Source organism: Stenella coeruleoalba (genome assembly GCF_951394435.1).
Source record: "Stenella coeruleoalba genome assembly, chromosome: 20".
Classification (NCBI taxonomy): domain Eukaryota; kingdom Metazoa; phylum Chordata; class Mammalia; order Artiodactyla; family Delphinidae; genus Stenella; species Stenella coeruleoalba.
The window spans coordinates 26,846,641-26,868,940 of record NC_137166.1 but is presented as its reverse complement, the minus strand read 5'-3'; the positions used below and the strand labels follow the sequence as shown (position 1 = coordinate 26,868,940).

Sequence of the window (22,300 nt, the reverse complement as noted above, 5' to 3'; positions counted from 1 at the left end):
CTGACTCCGGGAACCATAAACACTGAAAGAACCACAGGGCACTCTAATGGTTTGACACTTGTTAGCCCACGTTTAGTTCACAAGCACACATGAAAATGACCTTCCTGCATGTGAGAGTGGGACAGAGGAGGGAGACCCCCCCCCAGTCTGTACTGTGGGCCTGTCCGTGGCAGCCCAGCTGTGCAACTCTCAAAAAGAGACACCAAAGCAGCGTGGTGAATGCCTGGCACTCAGCATTCTGAGCTTACTCTTCCATTTGGAAGGTTAGCTCCTAGACTAAGATACCATTACCAAAGAAAACAAGCACAAAGAAAAATAAGATAATTTCTTGGGGCTGATGTAACCTGTTCTGGCCCAATAGAGACCCGCCCTCCCCAACCTCCCCACCGTTGTCATCATAGTACGTGGGTTGGATGACCACCTCAGACTTGTCTGACTCCCTCAGACCCTTTTCCCTAAAGTCTAGACTCACTGGAGTGCCATTTGCCATTTGTGACCATGAATGCATGGTGGCCCTTTTTTGTCCTTGGAAGTGTGGTTGGGACTGTCCAACCTGGCTCAGCCCAGCATGTTTTTTCTGTGTCACAGCATCACATGATGAGTGGCTGGGGAAAGGAATCAGGTTTTTCCAGTGGTGGAAGGAAGACAGGGGAGGGCTGGTCTTCTTGGTCTTGGATGTGATCCAGTTGCTGTAGTCTTCCACCTTGATGTACAGGAACAGGCCAGGGCATTTCTCACCACCTTGAGACAGGATTCCTCTCAGCACCCACAGATTCAATTCCTTCAGCTCACACATCATTGGGTTTCCTGGGTCCCCCTGTGACAAAGGACAGAAAGCTTCAGGTCTTAGAAAAACTTGTTTTCTTTTTTAATATGTCCCTGTGCAATTTACTATCTTCTAGAAAAGTTTTACACTGGTTCTCACTGGAAATGGGGTAAGTTATAGGATAATATTTCCAATCTAGGCCACCTCCACCACAAATTCCAACAAGATGACCTTTCCTTTCATTATACAAATTATCTGTAGGCTCCTGCAGTTTGCCTGTAGCTTCCTGGATCCCATTTCATTTTCTTGCCCCTTTCCAGTACTTTGAATAAATCCTCCCTCTCTTTTGGTTTCTCACTCCTCAAATGTTATTTTGTTCCTTTCTGGCCTGGAATGCTCCCGTTTTTCCTTCTCTTCCCTATTTTGTTTCCATCCTTCGTTTAAGCTGCTTGTACCTACCCACAGTCCTGCTAGGGTCAGTCAGACTTGCAGGAAGCACATGCTGCCGGGCTGGGTTCACAGCTTTTCCAACCTGGCAGCTGCCTGCCAGTGCACCTCTCAGGAGCAGTCCTCTGGGCCCCGGGAGTTCTGCCACACAGACCTTATCTCCCTTCAGGTGAGTGGGTAGAAGCCCAGCACACTTGGCTGGACATGTGACCCTAACAGGTTAGCTAATTCTCTGAGCTAAAGTGGGGACACGGTTAGTGCCCGTAACACCGGCAGAGCTCCCGGCACAGTGCCTGACATACGGGATGCACTCAGTTAACAATTAGCTGCTATTACCCTGCTGTGCAGAAAAGGCCATCATTTTTAATGTGAAAAACTGAGAAATGTGGGAAAAGCAACAGGACAGCTACTAGGTATAATTTACCTTACCTGTCCTCCACCCTACCCCCCGCCCCCAGGCCTCCTCTTAAAGGAATACCTGCCCCCCAGCACCAGCCTGTGGTCCATCTTGATCCAAGAGGGAGTTTATCATCAAAGGCTGGCCAGCCACCTTTGACCTATGTGACCTGCCAGGCGAGACAGGCTGGGTGATCACAGTTTGCTCTCACTGTGTGGACTGAGGCACGGAGGGAGGGGGCTTGCAGCTGACAATGGGAAACAATCTGAACAGACTCAACAGTGAGAATTCAACAGGCAAAACAGTGGTCACCTCAGCCCCTGCCCATTCCCAGGCCTGGATGTTGGAGCTTTCTTGGGTTCCTACACACATGCAGCCTCTTTCACTAAACCCTCCTTTTTCTGAGGAGGCCACACCAGAACAGAAATGCAGGCAAATGGGAGAAGCAAAGAACACTTCTGCAAGCAGGGCCATGGGAGGCATGCTCTGCAAGGCTGCCATAATGCCCAGGTTGTCCCACAGCTGCACACACACGAGGATGACATTCCAGACTTCGCTCTGTGCTTCTCATTAGATGGAAGGGGGTACTTGAGTGTGGAACTCTTTGATTTTTTCAGTTTCTCACATTCTACTGTTTGCATCCCATGCTGCCAAACAGCAGAGGGCGGAGATTTCATCCCTGAGCTCTGGCTGGTCCTCCTAGGACTGGTGAACTGGCTCTCATCTGCCCCTCATTGTGTCTTCCTGGGGCCCAGAGGCTCTCTGGCCAAGGATGGAGTGGTCTCCCCGCCGTTCACCAGTCCCACTCCCAATTTGCTTTAACTGTGCTTTTACAGCTTGAGGAAGAAAAAGAATGCCATTCAGGACGAATAGTTTTGACAAATGACTGTGCGGTCAACATCCCTGGCTATTGTGTGGTTTTGCAAGTTGCTGTTCCACTCGGGTGTAGAATAAGCTGCTGTTTCTATTCCCCGTGACGTGTAAGGCCGAGACTTCTGAAGCTCAAGCAACGGAGACAAAAAGCACCAGGCGCTCCAGCCCCACCTCATCTCCCAGGGGAGCGACCCCCTTTCATTGCGTGATCCTCAACCTTGACATCCAGCAAAAGCCCTAACAGTTGTGGGAACAAAGGAGGGGTGAGTTCAGAGCTATTCTACTTTTGCTGGGTTTCTGAGGACCCGTTAGGGCAGACACTGAACCTGGGTAACTTATTCTACATGTGAGAAGTGTGGCTTTGAGGACCTCTGGACACTAGAACACATTTCCTAGGAAGGATCCTAGGTAGACAAGGCAACTTTTTTTTTTTTTTTTTGCAAGCACAATTCTCTTAAAAAACAAAGGACTGTCTACAGGTGTGCTACAGTTAAAAACCAATCTGACCTTTGTGGGTGGTTTAAAGAGGTGATCATTTAGAGGGTAAGCAGCTTACCATATTCCAGTGAATTTAAGATGCTCTTAAAAGTTAGCATCTTTGAAATGGGATGTGTCTTTTAATCAGTAGATTCCAGAGTTTCAGTGGCAGCGTTTTTACTTTCTCAGTGTTACATAAAATAATGGTGCATTCTGCACCTGACAGCATCCTGGATTTGATGAAGTGTGGTACTAGGTTGATGGAGTGGCTGATGGCAGGATTTTGTTAAGTAGCTACGTCTTCTACTGTATTTTAACACATTCTCTAATTTAAGAAGCTTCTACAATCCTCCGCCTGGAAGAGAGCCCAGGACAATGTAGGCACTTGATAAATGTTGAGCCAACTTTAGAAGGGCAAACTTATTTCCTGATGAAAGGCAGTCCCTCATGCTTTTGCAATAAAATGACTTTGAGAAAGAATTGTCCGCACATATGTATTTTTTCCTTTTTCTCTAAAAAACTTTCCCTAGATCCTCTGGAAAAAAAATTTCCCCATCAGGGAATCCTGAAGGTTACTTCGAGAAAAGTGGTTGATCAGTGTCTTGGACAATTTTAGAGTAGAGGAGGGAAACTCTGCCTGGAAATCTGGCAGACCTGAGTTCTCGCCTTTAAGATTTATTAACTCTGTGGCCCTGGTAAGCCACACTTTTTCCAGATACAGATATGAGGGGGCCTGGACAGGTGTTTGTGAATTCTGCACAGTTTCCTGAGGCAGTAGGACAGCCACACCTGGACAGCCCACATTCAGCTAGAGGGCAGGGCTTCTTACAGGGAAAAAGAAACCCAGTAATTGATGAACAATAGCATCAGGCTGGGTTCCAAAGAAGCCGAATACAGCGAGCCCACGCTGTAGGCGTGCTCAGCGTATATCTGCACGTGTGGTTTGGACTCACTCTTTCAAACTTTTAGCTAATGAAAAAACATGTGACTTAGCCATGCTTTGTCATGTCACACTGAAAACAGTGACTGGTTAATCCATTCGGCAGATTGTTATTGAGCACTTGCTACCTGCCAAGTGCTGTTCGCCCTGGAGACGTCCATGAATCCCAGGTGACAGTCCGTGCCCTCACGGAGCTCACAATCCAGCGAGGGGGAGTCCTGAGGCTCCCCATGAAGTGACCACTGCTTACTCTCAGCCTGTAGCTTCTGTTCCACCACGTTCTTACCAAGCAGACGGCATCAGTTTCCATCTCTATGTGATTGCCACATCCTGTTTTCTCGATTTTGTTTAAGGGACACAAGTCGATGTCCTTCACGGAGATTTTCCTCAGGATACTCATTGTCATGTGATTTCCTGTCTGGACAACAGAGAGCCCGAGAATTATTCACAAGAAGACGTCCCCCAAGTCAACGCAACTACAACTCACATATCCAGATGGGAGTGAGTAGGAAATGTTCTGATAAACCCCCTTTTCCTCACAGAAATCCGAACCTGTGTCTCAGTTTTTACTGAAAACTACCTTTGCTTTGAACTTGAATGTGAAAATAGGCAGAGAAAATGTTCACATCTACATCTACAGAGAATGAATGCATTTCCTTGTTTGTTTCCCAAAAATAAAAGAAAACAAGAATGGCTCATACAAGAGGACTGTCAGCTCTGGTTCAGGGAATAATGTCCCCTGGCCCTTCGGTAACCTTGCACTCATTTCAGGCTGCTTGCTGCCCAAGTACTTCCAATTTTGGTGTAGGAATAGAAGAAAAAGGACCAGACGTAAGAATGGCCTCAAGAGGGCAAGCGCTGGGAATCTTGACGGATTAACTGAAGGTTCCAGCCCAACTCTAGAACCTCAGGCCACCTGAGTTATTGAGCTAAGCCCTAGAATGGTTCATCCCAGTCACCCCCACTGCTAGCACACACACAGCCTCCTCTAGGAGAAGAAAGGCATTAACTGCAGATGTGGGATTCCATCCTGCCACCCAGCAGTTCTGCAAGGCTGGTAGCATATGCAACTTTCTGCCGAGGAAGCAGATGGGCTGGACCAGGTTGTTGAACTGCATCGCCGTGTCTGTCTTCAGGAGGGCTATGTTATTTTCCATTGTTTTATTATCAAAGTCCTCATGGACGATGATGGTGTTCACTGGATATTCTTTGTGAGCGATCAGTTTTGCATCCATCTTAGCTATACCAACTATAGCAACAGCGTCCTTCCTGGAGAGAGAGTAAGGTAATCTTGAGAAGCCAAGAAAGTTTTCCAGAAATAAGACTTGTGTCTACAGTGTGGAAGCGTACTCCGTATCCTAGGGAAAACTCAATACAGAATGCTCAACACTGAGACATACCCTTGTCAGCTCCCAGCCGGAAACAGATGGCACACTCAAATAAGGTAAACTGAGGAAAGTTTAATAAAGGGACTCTTTACAAAGGTCTCGCAGGACGTAGGGAAATCACAGAGACTAGTGCAGTATGCTGGGTTCCGGGTGGCATATGCAGCCTTCTGCTGAGGTAACAACAGGGTGTTGGTGGGAGGGAGTGGTCAGACAGAGCCATGGGGAGTGGGTCCCTTGGCTGGAGGAGGCATCCAGTCTGCAGTACCTGTCAGGGGAATACCTGACCTCACTTCCTTCCTCCCTCTGATCTCTTCCCAGTGCTCCCTTTGGCCAAACCCAACTGGAGCCCAGAAGGCAAGAGCGCCCATTGGTGTAACCCACACAGGTCAGCCTCCTGGCACCCAGCAGAATGGAAAAGAGTAGAGAGTGGGTCTGGAGGGGCAAATGGGAGAGATCCAGCATGGCTAGTAAAGTTGCTGGACTTCAGTGACAAAGAAGGAATCCTTGGGCATCCACACAAAACAGATTAAGTCATCTTAAGTTTGTCCTCTGATTTATTGTCTAAGCTGGGGGACTTGTGGGAGTGAAAGGGGATGCTAACAGTAGGATAACAGGTGTAAACCAGGCCTCTCCCGGGGAATACTGGGATGTGTGATCTCCCACCTACAGAGGAAAAAATCAGAATGGCTTCAGACTTCTCCACAGCAAGATTTAATACCAGAAGCTGAGGTGCGGTGGGGGTGAGAATGCCTGTTAAGTCTTCAAACGGAAGCAGGGCAGCACAACATTTCTGAATATGTAAAACTCGAGGAAATATGGTTCTTGGGAGCCCTTTAAGAAACTACTTGGAGGGACTTCCCTGGCAGTCCAGTAGTTAGGACTCTGCACTTCCACTGCAGGGGGCACACGTTCAATTCCTGGTCAGGGAACTAAGATCCCACATGCTGTGCAACGTGGCCAAAAAAAAAAAAAACTACTTGAAGACAAATTTTAACCAATTCTAGTGTTGAATGGAAAAAATCCAGCAAAGTGATGGTCAGTAAGTGTGGAATTCGTTATAATATGGGTCTAAAATTAAAACAAAAGAGAAACTTTTAAAGTTATAGATAGGAGTAGTGATGTAAACCAGCGGAGGTAGGTATATACACCAATTTTCTCATCTTTTATGGAAGTCTAAACTATAATTTATTTATAGCTAATATATGAAATAACAGGGGTGTACAAATATATATATATATATGAATCAAGGTAAACATTAAAGTACATAAATAAGCTATTAAAATTGTGTGGTCATGAAGAATGAGGGAAGAAGTGAAAAGACAGGAATTCTGGCATCAGCCACAGTAGAATCTATAGAGGACTATCCAGAGAGAAACAAGATTTGTGTGTCTTCCATGAAATTATAATTCTAAGATGACCAGGAGAACACAACTTCAAACTTTCCAAATTTGTCAGAAGAGACATACAAAACAAAGCCATATAATGAAGAGAAAAACAGCAAGCAATAAAAACAGAAGAGTCCAAAATAAAAACAAAAAGCAGGAGCTTCATTCTGAACACCAGAGCAGAAGAGCATGCAACAAGACAAAGAAAGGCCTTTCATGATGATAAGGAATTCAGTCTGCAGTGAAGAGTTCACTTATAAATATCTGCAGCAAGTGATACAATGTTCATGAATTAAATTCCAGGAAATAGGAGGAGGAAAAGCCAGAAATTTGTAATTCACCTCAGTCAGCCTAGGATAGATCAAGTAGACCCCCTGCCCTAATTTTATATATTAAATTGTACTCCAAGGACAGAAAATGAGCTCTTTAATTTACCTGTGGAAAATATTCATACAGACCACATAGTAGACCCCAAAGATAACATCAGCAAATTCCTTAATAGATCACCATGCAGTCTAACTCAAACTTAAATCATGTTAAAATACAAAACAAAACACCCTATTACCTGGATATTTTTAAATGGTCTTTAATAAAACCCAGAGTCAGAGAGGAAATCAAAACCAAAACAGCAGACCAGATAGAAAATAGCAATAATGAAAACACTACATAGACAACGGAACCTCTCTGGAGGGCTGGTTGGCAACAGCTATCAAGATTTAGTCCAGTTTTTCCACTCTTAGGTTATTCGTGCAACAGTATACTTCCATGTATGTGAAATAATGTGTGTCCAAGTATATCTACTGCAGCATTTTTTGCTACTAGTGAAAGATTGGAAACAACCCAAATTTCCATTATTAGAGGACCGTGTAGTTATGGTACATCCATATGGGATACTGGGCAGCTAACTGATGCATATAATGAGGTAACTTTCTATGTATCGATAAGAAAGGATCACCCAACATTCATGACAGAGTGAAAAAAGCTAAGAGTGGAATAATGTATATGGTGTGTTACTGATTGTGTTGGTGGGTGTTATGGATTGAATTGTGTCCCCCCATATTCATAGGTGAAGCCCTAACCCCCAGTGTGAATGTGTTGGGAGATAGGGCCTTAAAGGAGGTAATTAAGGTTAAATGAGTCCATAGGGTGGGGCCCTAATCCAACAGGACTGGTGTCCTTATAAGAAGAAGAGACAGCAAGAATGTGTGCACACAGAGGAAAGGCCATAGGAGAACACAAGGAGAAGGTGGCCGTCCACACGCCAAGGAGTGTCCTTGGGAGAAACCAACCCTGCTGACACCTTGATCTTGGACTTCCAGGCCTCTGGAACGGTAAGAAATAAATTTCTATTGTCTAAGCCACCCTGTCTGTAGTATTTCATTATGGCAGCCCCAGCAGATTAATACAGGGGAGAAAGAAAATTCTCTCTCTGTCAATAGATATGAGTCAATATAGATAGACCTATAGGTATGTAGATATCCATGAGTGCATGGAGTGTTTCAGGAAGAACACCCAAGAAACTGGTGACAGAAATGGCTCAAGGGAGGGAAATGATGACTGCAGGGCAGGGAAGGGGAGGAGCTGATTTTCATTATACACCCTTTGATTCCTCATGAACATCACAGTATTACATGTATTTTCATTTAAATACATGTATTTTTAATTAAAAAATACAAATCATATGTTAAAAAATTCAGCAATTGTACAATATCTCATCAAGGGTTTACACTATAATGTATTTGGCCAGTTATAGTAATTATATTCTCTCTCCCCACACTCTATATGTGTATATATAATATATAATGTATAAATAGTATATAATATATAGTATATATACTATGAATTATATAATATACTATATATTTATAAATTATAATATAGTATGTATACTATATTATGTACTGTATAATATATACTATATATAGTATATATCACATACAATATATATCTATATAATATATTGAATAGATGGATCTATATGTAATTGTATATAGAAGTTATATACTGTGTATCATATATAATATATTATAAACTATAAAATAGTAACTATATCATAATTTACTTATCCATGATAATCAGACATTACACTTCCAGTGTTTTGTGTGTAATTAATCATCCTATGAACAACTTGTGCATAAAACTTTTCCAGTGGCTGAAATTATTTCCTTAATGTTGATACCCAAAAGTGAAATCATTGGGTCAGAAAGTGAGACGTTTTATCAAAAAAAGTTATTCCTTTAATAGCATGTATAGGCTTTTTTTCTTTTTCTGGTTTAAGAAAATGCCCATTTACTGTAAACAATTTGGAGAATACAGAGAAGTTCAAAGAAGAAAACAAATCACATGCATTCTGAGCACCCAGAGATGGGCGCTCTTCAGGTGTTTGCGGATTTCCTTCAAGTCTTTTCTCTACGTGCATGTGTTTGTGGCAGTCACATTGTTAAGGCCTGAGGTAAGTGTGTTAAGGTAAGGGCTCCTATCAATTCAGTTCAACAAGATAAGCAATAGGAACCTCTAGTAGCAAGAGTCAGTGCCTCTCCAATAAAGATGTTTTAAAAAAATTTTTTTTAAAGTGTCTAAAAATAAAAGTCAGTGCCTTTGTGATTGTAATAAAATGGGAACAAATATCCTTCCTGTAGAAGATGGAGAAACAATCGTTTCACTTTGCAGTTGTGCAGCTGGCAGTCCTCACAGCAGAGGAGACACAGACTGCGCCAACCTTGGCAACTGGTGACTTCAGGAGCCCCAAACTCACAGTGAGCACTGCGCTGGTAAAAAGCCCTGTTGCCCTGTCACTGGGCATCCACCTTCCAGGCCTCCCCAAGCTGAGCAGGAAACAGAGCCCCCCCACTCCGCCTCGGTGGGCTGTGTAGACTCCAAAGGAGGGGTACTGGCCTGTTTTGAAAGGCGGATGCGATGCTGAGGATCCAGAACTCACTGAGGATGCTGCCGAAAGCCAGGTGGGTGTACTGGACATCCTGCAGCGACACCACCCATGGGAACTCCTCGTCTTCGACCAAACCCTCCTCGGAAGTTTCCACGGTGTTGCTTTTCTGGATGCCGCAAGCTGCAGGGGGTTGTGCAGGGGCCTCACTGCTGGGGCAAAGAGCTGGAGGCCTGGGGCTGCCGCCACCGCACCAGACCCCAGGACCCGCTCGCACTTCCGCTGGTTCCCCACTTTTTCTGGCTCTCTGTCCTGGTCACCACTAACTCTACCACCCACATTTATTTTCCTAGTGGGTCTTCTTCCCCATAAAAGGCCCTTGGTGGGTCTCCCTCCCTAGTCCATGTGCCCTGTCCCGATGAGTCCCCGTGCCTGGCCTCCTTAGTGGACCAGGGGTGCCCATCTCATCCTCGCCTATGCAGAGTGGAGTATAGGGATTCTCAAGCTGTCTGAACATTTCATCCGCCTGCTGCCCGGCCCCTCCCAGACCCCTGGAGATGAGGCCTGGGCATTAATGTTTTCCAAAAGCTCCCCAGGGTATATTCGAATGTGTACTTGGGGTTGAGAACCACTAGTGTTTCAGGAAGTCCCTGGACACAGTGTCCCAAGTGCAGTTGGCCCCTATGTGTTGAGACCTGGGGAGAGCCACTCCTCTGTCTGGGCCTCAGTTTCCTTTTATGAGAGGTGGGGTAACACACGCCTCTCACAAGAGGAGAGTTGTGTCCCCATGACTGATAATGCTAACCCCAGGGGACAATTCCATCTTTTCCCCATGTAAACCACTGCTCTGGTAGCCACTGCATGAGTACCCAGTGCTTTTTTCCTAAATCGGTGGCCCTGGGTTCTGTGTGTCACATGGTGGGTAGCACCAGCTGAAAAAGTCAGGTCATTGGTGGCTTCTTTTTCAGCCATTCATCCAACCGCACACGCAGCCCTGCTGAGTTAGGGGCTGGGCTGGCAGGGAAGGATTTCGGGATCCTGTCCCCGCCCCAGGGGAGGTCACAGTGCACAAGGGAGACAGACACATTGGAGAGTGGTAGCATTCAGAGAGACTTGTGACACAAGGGACAGTGCCCGGAGTATACAGAGGAGGGGGCATGGATTCTGCCCAGAACATGAAGTCTGGGAGGGCTTCCCCCAGGAGGTGACCTCTGAGGTGAACATCAATGACAGAGAGTTTCCAAACCATGACGCTGAAGTTGACTGAACATTCAGTATGGTCATTAAAAGACCACAGCAGACCTCCATTCTAGGGCGTCATGTGATCAAACATCTCTATGAGTTGACACTTGGAGTCTTTGCTGAAACAGTGACAAGAGCTGGTTGTTAGCAAGATGATGTCTGTAAGGTCACCAAGTGCTTCAGGATCACCAGAGACAAGAATTCCGTTTTTTTTCCACAGGACATTGGCAATCTGTAGTGAACGAGGCACTAACCAACTCTTCCTAACGCACGAAGAACCTACAGGTTTGTGATGACTTTTGCTTTTTCAAAGCTCTAGCTGGCTGATTCATTCGTCCTTATAAAACTCTTGAACAGCCAGGATATAATGAGGAAATCTGCCTCAGAGATGAAATGGTTGCCCTGGGTCCCTTGCCTGAGGCTTTTTAAGAGAGCAGAGAGGCCCTGTCTGTGTTTTGTCTCCTTGGGCTGCAAGGAGACGGAGGAGGCCTGGAAGGTGGGACGGTCCTCTTGGCGTGTGTATGTGTGTGTGTGCATGCACGGGAAGCCTCTCCTGTCCCCCATCTAACTCCAGGAAGACAGGAGGGAGCCAGCTGGGGTGGCAGAAGGTGGGGCAGAGCCTGCTTTAGTCAGGTGCCCCACTCCGTCTCCCCTTTCCAGGCCGGAATTTTAGTCCTGGGCAACCTGGGGGTCGGGGAGGGGACTGCAGCTGCCACTTCTGCCAACTGAGGCCAGGCAGCCTCTCAGACACCTCCCTATTCCCGGGCCGGGCCCTGCAACTGGGGGTCAGTTTAGAGGTAACAATAAGGTTTAAGGATAAAGGGTTTCATCGGAACAATACTGAAGTAGAAACACAGGGAAGGCCCGGTTGCCAAGTGCATAAGACGCACCTCGGGCCCCCACCCCGGCTCAGGAAGGATGTCTGCCACCTGACGGAGTGCAGGGAACGTGCCTCCGGAAGAGCAGGGCAGGGCTGTGAGTGGGGAGGCAGGCCTCACGCCAACCCACTCTGCGCAGGGACCTCTCCATAGCCTAAGGCTTGTCTCCCTAACCGTACTCTCACCAAGGACTAGGCCTGACATCAGGCTGCTGAAGCCGCAGTTTCCTACATCCACGCCACACGTCCCACTCTGTCCCTGGTTCCCACCACCAACGCAAGCTGCCCAGAACAAAATGCCATGAATCACCTACCCCCGAGTCCCTCTCTGGACATTAAGTACCATTTTCTCTTCCGGGATGATTCCCCCTGCCATGTCACACAATTCGCTAAAGTTGGGAAGGAAGAGAGAAGCACACTCACTGGCAGAAGCATGGGAGACGTAGAACAGCACCAAGAGCGTCCGTCTCATCACTTCCATCCCCAGAGAGAGCCGCAGCAGACACCATGGGCAGCTGTGAACACAGAACAGCCAAACGCATGGGCTTTTCCTCTCCTCCCCAAGGTGGTGATTTTCCCCCAGCGTCAGAGTCCCTGCCGCTATTCCTTTCCACTGACAAAACTTCCAAGACATGGGAAACATCCCTATTTTTTGGGTCCGTGCCGTAAAGAGGCAGGAGCCAGCTGCCCAGCCCCGCTCTTCAGCCGGCGACGCGTAAGACGGCCCAGCAAGAGAAGGTGGCCATGCCGGTCAGTTTTCTCCACAATCCGCAATCCAGGGCCTCCGGCTTTCCCACAGAGCTGGGTCTCAGAAAAGGGTCATCTTTCTTTTTTCTTTTTTTTTTTTTTTTTTGCGGTACGCGGGCCTCTCACTGCCGCGGCCTCTCCCGTTGCAGAGCACAGGCTCCGGACGCGCAGGCTCGGCGACCACGGCTCACGGGCCCAGCCGCTCCGCGGCAGGTGGGATCCTCCCAGACCGGGGCACGAACCCGTGTCCCCTGCATCGGCAGGCGGACTCTCAACCACTGCGCCACCAGGGAAGCCCAGGGTCATCTTTTGACGCGTGGAATTCAACCCTAGCCTTAACTCTGTAGCTGTAAAATGCTGCTGACAGCAAAAAGCAGGTGTTCCGTGAAAGCCTACCCTGATTTTGCCCCTCCTACTAAACTCTACTGGAATTTCTTCTAATTGGTGACAGCTCATCCTTTTACATAGTAACTGCCCCAGCATGTCACTCAGTTCATTCACACAATCACCCCGTGAGGTGGACACTATCATCATTCCCATTTTACAGATTCAGAAACTGATACTCAGAGACATTGAGAATCCCACCCAAGGTCACACAGCTGCCAAGTGGTGGAGCTGGAATTCAAAGCCCAGGCGTGCTCCTCCATCAGCCCCACCACCAGGCCTACCCTCACCTCAGACAATGCACAAGAGCCCAAGGAACCCGTGCATGCCGTCCTCAGTCACCATGTTCTGCTCATGACACCAAGTGTTTCTTGTCGTCAGAATGGTTCTCAGAGTTCTTCCGTGAACTGCTCCTGCTAAAGGAGAAATGAACTCACCCTGACCTTACACCGCAGAGCTCAACAGAGGGATTCCTGCTACCACATTGGGAAGAATGTTCCATTGTGGCATCATAGTTACCATGGTGTCACCAAGCAAACGTCTGGACATGGGGACGCAGGAGGAGCCGGGATGAAAAGCCTGCCTGTTTCCTAAACTTGGCAGGGCTATTCTGGAAGCCAGCCTCTCCCCAAGTCTGGCTGAGATGGCATCCCTTTCGCTGGATCACAGAGTCCGGTCCAGTCGTGGCTGTGGTCTGTCTGCCTCCTCAGAACCTGCCCTGTGTCTACATGAGTCTGTCTGACTGGATGGAGGAAGCCCACGACTTGGGTGGGTTTGGTTTTTCCAATCCCTGACAACATTTCTTACACTCCCTCTGTGGTTTCCTAGAGGCTCAGCCCAGTTTTCTTTAGCTCCCACGGCTTGTGGGTCCATGTGGAGCTACCAGAAGGGCCCTGCCAGACCACCGGGCCAGATGGATCTGCACTCTGGCCGCTACGAACAGCTCTGGCTTCAGCACAAATGCCAGGACTTTAGCAAAGTGTCGAGAACGTTGTGGTGAGATGTAACTCCATGGAACCAGAGGGCTCGCAGGCTGCTGGCGCAGGTGCGTAAATGGCACTCATTGGACAGACAGATGAATGGCTGATGGGGAAAGGATGGCTGGATAGAGAGCGAAGCCTGACTAGAGAGGAGCCACTATCTCCTTCCCCTCACGGTTTCCCTGACACCCATCCCATGTGTGCCTCGCCAGCCTCTATCACCTCCAGCACCGAGCAGGGCTTAGCTTCTGCTGGGAGAATGGAATCGGTAAGATTTTTGGCAGTGGGAGAGGTGGGAGCTGTTGATACTTCAGTATGCTCCACATTGCAGGTCTCAGAGAGCTTTCACATTTTCTCATTCAGGATTCACAATCACCGTGCCAGGATGAGGGAATTACCCAAGTTTCCAGATGGAAACAGAGTGCCTCAGGGTGGGAAAGTCACTTCCCTAAAGCCGAACACCTGGAAAACGTGGGCAGGATTCCAACCCAGATCCTTCCAACTCCAGGGTCAACGATCTCCAAGTCTGCATTTCTCAGCCTGGACCACGTGCTACCTTTATAGGGGACGGAAGTAGCAACAGTGATTGGGGCAAAGTCAAAGTTTGCTCTGTAAGAATGGAGATGCTGAGGTTAGTGCCCAAGACCCTGACTCTCTCCAGATTCCTCTTTAAATTTCTTCACGAAAAGAGGTCATGCGCAAACCACCAGAAACACTCTGTCTCCTCACAGGAAGGATCTAGCATAACCCACGATAAGAAAGGCTCAGAATCCTGCAGGGGCCCAGCAGACCTTATAGACAGTGGGCCTCAAATTTTCATCCTCTCTGGGCCACTTATTACAGACTGCCAACTTTAGGTAAATTAAAAAAAAATTCATCACAACGTTTTAAATAATTCTTTAAGGTTAATAATAATAAAATTTATATTTTATGTCTTTGAAAGGAAATTCATTTTCCATCTTACACCAAGGGCTCCATATCCAGGACAGTGACAGCATGAAACATATGTCGTTTTTCAACCTGTCACTTTCTATTTTCACTCTTTATTTACATTAAGTTAGAAAATCCTAACTCTCAGAGGACGTCTGAAATCGCAGCATGTTCTGGGGGCTCCATCAGATATTCAGTTCAGTGTATTCAGATTGAACGTGGACTCTAAAATCACGGAGAGAGTTTTTTCACTGATGACTGTTCTCTGATGCTCAGGGACCTGCCCACCATGCTCAAAACCTGGGGAGTTGAAATTGTCTTCTGGAAAGTTGAAAGTTTGATTCTGAGAGATAGTGATGGTCGGATTTCTAGTCCGCTTGGTTTCTTTTCCCTCTGGAAAATATTTCTTCATGTCCCATTGCAGCTTTGGAAAATGTTTTTTCAACATGCCAATAAGAGCTTTACCGCACTTCAGAAATCTCTTGTGAAATTAACAGGACAAAAAATATCAAGCATTTCTTCATTTATGTACCACCTATTTTCCAAGCATTGCTTCCTACTCATCCCTGGTTTGTTGAATTGTTAAGCAAAATATCTACTCACCCAAATATGTCATAGTCATTGCTCACCTGCTTGGGGTGACTTTTCTACTATACTGAGACAACATCCTACAAAGTCTCTTGAACAGGAATTGTGTCACTAGCTCATGCTGCCTTCTTTTTGAGTTATTTTTCATTAATGTCGCTCACTGAAGGCTTCCCAATCATGGTATGATGTCTGCTATGAAGAGCATAACTTTGAATCAGGCTTTTGCCATTTAGATATCTTTTCTGCTTAGGAAAAAAAAAAAAAAAGCAAGAATTTTAAATTCAAGAAGCATTATAATGCCCTCATTCCAGAAAAAAAAAATCTATAACTTATATACCAAAGAGGTCATTGTGCTTGTTTGAAAATGACAAAAATATTTTAATGGTGTCATGCCATGATTTGGAAATTTTATTTTCAGATATCTGTATTGGATTTGCAAGTTTTTCATGAAAGAGATCATCCATAGAATGTTTTAAATCTTCCTAGAAAGGTTTAAAATAGAATATCAGGTTTACCATGTCCTTAACCCCTAAATAAAGAACTTGTATGCAAGACTTTTTCAATTCTTATCAAAATGAAACACATTTCATTAGCCACTGGCCCCTGAAAATCAAATTACCCAATCAACAATCTTTGAAACAGGCTGATAATGAACATTTGTACCACATGTAGCTGTGTCAGTGTAAATTTCCCTAATGAAAACCTTCCATTTTAAGTCATTTAATTTAAAAGGAACATTTAACAGATATATTTCTTTAAGTCAAACTTACCACACAACACAAGAGCTAGGACATTACCATTATCTTGTATTTGCCCTCTCTCTCATTCTCTTGCTCTTTGTTTTATAATAAGTTTATCCATGTGTATATATGCTTAAACTATATATTGAGTACATGGGCAAGAGTTTCTCTAGGCTGTGTATACTGGACGTAGGGTTGCTAGGTCAAAGGATATGTTAGGATATACCTGTTTTTAGAAGACAATGCTAGACTGTTTTCCAGGGTGGTTGTACCAATTTATACTCATACAAGCAGTGTATATGGGTCCCTGCTGATCCATGTCCTTTCCAACAGTTGCCACCGTCAGCCTTAATTTTTGGTCAATCCAATAGGTATAAATAATATCTCATTGCTAATTTGCACTTCCCTAACTATAATGTTGAGGATACTTTCCCACATGTTTATTACCTCTACAAGTTAATGCTTATGTCTTCTGCCCTTTTTTTTCTGTTGGGCTGCCTTCTGTTGGGTTCTTATTGCTATGTAAGAATTCTTAAAACATTCTGAATATTGTTCACTGTAGGTATGGTGAATATCTTCTACCAGTTGTGGCCTTTGTTTTCACTTTTGATTTCTTTATGGTGTTTTGAAAAAACAGAGGTCTCAATTTTAGTTTTAATAAAGTCAAATGTATGAACATTTACAGCTAGGGCTCTTTTGTCTTGTTTAAGAAACCCTTCCGTAGGTCAACATCAGAGATCTATTCTACTATATCATCTTCTCAAATCTTTCGAGTTTTGTTCTTCACACGTAAGTCCTCCGTCTGTCTGGAACTTTTTTGTGCATGGTATAGATTCACTTTTTCTCACGTGGATACTCAGTTGTGCCAGCATTATTTCTCCACAGGTCTCCAATGTGACCTCAGACATATATCAGCATTTCATTTGTGCCTGGGTCTGTTTCTGAGCTCTCTCTTTTGTTGCACTGGTCGTTTTGTCTATATCCCTGTGTCAATTCCACACAATTTTATTATAGTATTATAGTATTGAAATATTATAGGGAATTCCTTGGCGGTTCAGTGGTTGGGACTCTGAGCTCTCACTGCCGAGGACCTGGGTTCGATCACTGGTCAGGGAACTAAGATCCTGCAAGCCTCGCGGCGTGGCCAAAAAATATATATTATATATTTTTGTACAAAGCTATACATATAGCTTTGTACAAGCCCTATATCTAGTAAGGCAAGTGCTCTCACCTAATTCTTTTCCTTTAGGAATGCCCTGACTATTCTTGGCTTTTTTTTTTTTCTTGACTCTAATGCTGGCACAACTGAGTATCCACGTGAGAAAAAGTGAATCTATACCATGCACAAAAAAATTCCAGACAGACTGAGGACTTACGTGTGAAGGACAAAACTTGTAAGATTTGAGAAGATGATATAGTAGAACAGATCTCTGATGCTGACCTACAGAAGGGTTTCTTAAACAAGACAAAGAGCCCTAACTGTAAATGTTCAAATGTACTTTTTAGAATCGACTTGGCAACTTCCACACACACAAAAAAGCAAAAACGAAAACAAAAAACACCTTCTAAGATTTGGATTAGAATTGCATTCCATCAGTAGATCAATCTGTGGCTAATATAACATCTTTACAATATTGAGTCTTCTTATCCATGAGCACAATGTATCACTCAATCTAATTAGATCTCCTTTAAGATTTTTAGGCACAGTTTTATGATTTTCTGCAAAAAGGTCTTGCACATCTTTTGATAGAATTTATTCCTAGGTATCTTACACTTTTTGGTTGCAATTAAATGATGTCTTCTTTTATTATTCTTTTTAACCATTTCCCTCTAAACCATCACTATTTCTAATAATTTACCTTTAGATTCTTTCGGATTTTCCATGTAAAGAATTGTATCACCTGCAAATAATGACAGTTTTGTTTCTCCCTTTACAGTTGTTATGCCTTTCATTTCTTGTCTTACAGCCTAAGACCTCCAGTATAAAACTGAATAGAATCAGTAATAGCGGGCATCCTTGTCTTGGTCAAAGGGAAGGTTTCTAACACTTCCTCATTTAGAATAATATATGATAATAGATCGTTAAATAGATTTACTTAATTAGGTTAAGGAGCTCCCCTTTTATTTCTAGGTTTTGTTTTGTTTTAATCAAAATCTGGGATTGAATTTTGTCATAATTTTTTGGTGTCAGTTAAGATAATCATATGGTTTTTCTTCTTGAATTGGTTAGTGTGATTAATAAAGCATACAGAATTTCTCAAATTAAACCACTCTTGAATTTCAAGGATTAATGTTATCTTTTTATACACTACTATTTGCCAATGTTTAATATAGGACTTTTGGCATCTGTGTTTGAGAGTTAGATTGGCTTATAATTTTCCTTTCTTGTTGTTGTATCAGTTTTAAGGCCCTGTGGAATTAGTTGGGAGATAGAAATGGTCTGTTCTCTGAAATTTTGCAGAACTCGTTTGAAAACTACCTCGGTCTGGTGTTTGCAGGGAAATTTTTAAAGCTGATTAATTTTTTTAGTGCTCCTAGGACTATACATCTTGACGTGCTTTGGTAAGTTATGTTTTTCTAGGAACTTTTCCATTTTGTTAGTTTTCAAATTATTGGCATAAGGACTATAGTACTCACTGTCTTTTAAAATCTCTGTTGTAAAAGTTAACATTCTTTTTTCATTCCTAATATTGTTTATTCATGCCTCTGTCTATTCTTTATCAGTCTCTCCAGAGTTCCAGTTTACCTGCATTTTCAGACTAAATTTTTGTCTTTGTTGATCTCTCTGTCTTTTGTTTTTGGATTTTTTTTAGGTTTTTTTTTTTTTGGTATCTTTGTTTTTTAGCTTATTGCTAACATCTTTTTTTAGTACTAGCACTGGTTTATTACTTTGTATCTTTGTTTTCTAGCTTATTATTCTCTACCCTTAGACTTATTATTTGTTTTCTTCTACCTTCTTTAGGTTTATTTTGTTTTCTTTTTCTAAAATTTCAGGCTGGACATTCAGCTCATGAATTTTTTGCCCTCTTCTCTAAAATAAGCACTTAAGACTTCATGTTTCCCTTTAAGTTCTACTTTCTTAGCATTTCTTAAGTTTAAAGTTTTGATACCTTGTGCTTTCCTTATCATTCATCTCTAAGTATTTTTACATTTCCATTATGATTCTTTTTTGACTCTTGAACTACTTAGAAATGTGGGGTTTTTTTGGGGTTTTTTAAAATGTATTTTATTTATATATTTTTGGCTGTGTTGGGTCTTCGTTGCCGCTGTGGGCTTTCTCTAGTTGCAGTAAGCAGGGGCTACTCCTTGTTGCGGTGCATGGACTTCTCATTGTGGTGGCTTCTCTTGTTGCTAGAGCATGGGCTCTAGGTGCGCGAGCTTCAGTAGTTGTGGCTCGCGGGCTCTAGAGCATGGGATCTAGAGCGCAGGCTCAGTAGCTGTGGCGCACAGGCTCAGTTGCTCCGCAGCATGTGGGATCTTCCCGGACCAGGGCTCGAACCTGTGTCCCCTGCATTGGAAGGCAGATTCTTAACCACTGCACCACCAGGGAAACCCAAGTGTGTTTTTAAATTTCCAAATTTAAAAAATTTTTTAAAAATTAAAAATTTAAAACTTAAATTTTTAATAAAATTTATAAAAATATAATTTTATAAAAAATTAAAATTTTTATAATAATTTAAAAATTAAAAATTTCTAGTTTTATTTAACTTTTACTATCTACTTCTAACCCAATTGGTTGGAGAATATCTGTGTAATAACAATTCTTCAAAATCTCTGAGGCTTGCTCTGTGGCCTAGTATATAGTAAGAAACTTTTTAACTGTTCCATGTTTGTTTGAGGAAAATGTAAACTATCTATACCCATCAATTCACCTTCAGCTTGTTGACTGTTCTCTTCAAATCTTTGTATCTCTGATTTTCTGTCTGCTTGACCTATCAATAATTAAGAAAGGTGCCTCCTGTTATGGTGACTTTATCAATTTCTTCCTATAGTTATAGCAGTTTTTGCTTTATACGTTTTGAGGCTATTTATTAGATATACACATTTAGAATTTTCATATTTTCCTGGTGAACTGAACTACAGTTCTCTATCATTATTCTCTGTAGCTATAGTCTGTAAAGTTGCGGTAAACACTGAATTAATGAATATTGAACCATTGCTCTTAGGGGAAATATAAGGCTAGGTTCCTGCGAACCTCTCCTTATAACATTTTCATCAACTAATCAATACGTAATCTTGTTTTATGTGTGCTTCTGTCTAAAGGCACCTTATTTAATATATATTGTTTATTCATTAACTTTGAACTTGTGGCCACATTGAACTTGTGGCCAACAGCACTATAACTCATGCCTGAATGAAGCTTATCTAATCCATGCATTTTCTCAATAAGGCACACCACAGCCTTCTTGCACAGAGGAACACTAGACACCAGCATATGCTTGGGGACCATTTTAAACAGCAAAATCACCAACAAAAAGCACAAAAATACAAAAACCACGGCACTAAATAGACAACAAAAAGGATACTTGTTTACAGTATGAGCTAAAACAGGAGGGCAGAGCATGACCTTGTTCAACCTCAGCTGGGAAGTGTGTGTTGAGTGACTCAAATTTTTTGTCACTCTGTGCCTGCCTGAAAATGACTGCAAAGCGCTGCAAGTATTTGTTTTAGGGTTAAAATAAAGATCAATGAGTAGGTACATTTGCAAATATAGAATTCATGAATAATACGTTTGACTATATTTATGATCTCTATCGCTAATAATACCTTTAATCTTAAAGTTTATTTTATCTGACATGAGTATAACTGCCTGCTTTTTATCTGTTGATGTTTCTTTTTCCATGCTTTTACTTTTTTACTTTCAAACTTTCTGTAACCTTATGCTTCAGATATATCCCTTATAAATAGTGCATTGTTGGAATTTTTTAAAAAAAGAATCCAATCTGTCAATCTCTATCTTTTTTTTTTTATGCGGTACGCGGGCCTCACTGTTGTGGCCTCTCCAGAGCACAGGCTCTGGACACGCAGGCCCAGTGGCCATGGCTCACAGGCCCAGCCGCTCTGTGGCATGTGGGATCCTCCCGGACCGGGGCACGAGCCTGTGTCCTCTGCATCGGCAGGCGGACTCCCAACCACTGCGCCACCAGGGAAGCCCCAATCTCTATCTTTTTAACTGGCATGTATACTCCTTTTATATTGATTGGGATTATTGATATATTTGGAATTTTTTTACTATCTTCTATCTTCATTTTTTAAAAAATTTTTTTGTTCTGCTTTTTCTGTGCTTTCCCCCCTTCTTTCTTGCCTTTTTGGCTTATGTTTTGTTTTGTCTATTCCACATTTCCTTGCTACTGGTTTGAAATTTTTACACTCTATTTCTATTCTTGTAGAGGGTACCACTCAAGTTACCTCACCATGCACATTTACCTTCATCACCTCTGACAATTTTTATATTAGCTCCCCCATGATAATACTACCACCTTAAAATGCTTCCATTTTAATCTCCCCCTTATGATTTACATGCTATTCTCATTCTATATTTTAGTTTTTGCTTTAACCCATACATTATACTTTTTAAATTATTATGATTATGATTGTGATTTTATTCAATGATTGTTTGCATTTAAGTAATATTTATTATATTATTTGCTCACTATTCCTTTTTCTATCTTAGACTTTATATCTACATCTTGTATCTCTTCCCCAAAGAACATCTTTTAGAAGTTTCTTTAGTACAGATTTCTTAATGACAAAAATTTACCAGGTTTTGCTGGTCTGTAAATGTCTCTTAATGCGCATTTCAGGAAAACATCTGTTTTCTTGAAAAACAGTTTTGGTGGCACACAATTCTAGGTTGAGAGTTATTTCCCTCGATCCTCAGAAGGTGTTTTTTCCCTGTTTTCTAGATTCCATTGCTTTGAGAAGGGTCCCCTCAACCTAATTGTTGTTTCTTTATAAATTATCTGTCCTTTCTCTCTGGCCCTTTTTAAGACCTTCTTGTTTTGAGTGTACTATGCTTTCACTGAGGTGAGTTGAAGCATGAATTTCTTTTTATTTATGCTTTTTGACATATGTTGTACTTCCTGACTTTGTGTTTTTATGTTTTCTTATAGATTCTGGAATGAGCTCAGCTATTATCTTTTCAAATATTGCCTCTTCTTCAGACTCTCTGTTCTTTACTTCTGGGACTCCAAACAGACATATGTTAGACTTTCTTATTCTGTGCTTCACATCTCTTATTATCACTTTGTTTAT

At 43.1% G+C, this 22,300-nt stretch overlaps 1 protein-coding gene across 1 annotated transcript; it reads right to left on the bottom strand.

Moving 5' to 3' along the window:
• Nucleotides 1-82: 82 nt before the first annotated feature.
• On the bottom strand, nucleotides 83-12,185 carry PRSS54 (serine protease 54; the record flags this gene model as incomplete). The annotated part of the gene is given in 6 exon segments (XM_079907897.1): nucleotides 83-817; nucleotides 4,187-4,318; nucleotides 4,911-5,165; nucleotides 9,565-9,796; nucleotides 11,991-12,148; nucleotides 12,150-12,185. Coding segments are annotated over 6 exon segments (1,359 nt in total). The 3' UTR covers nucleotides 83-271.
• Between the last annotated feature and the right edge of the window lie 10,115 nt (nucleotides 12,186-22,300).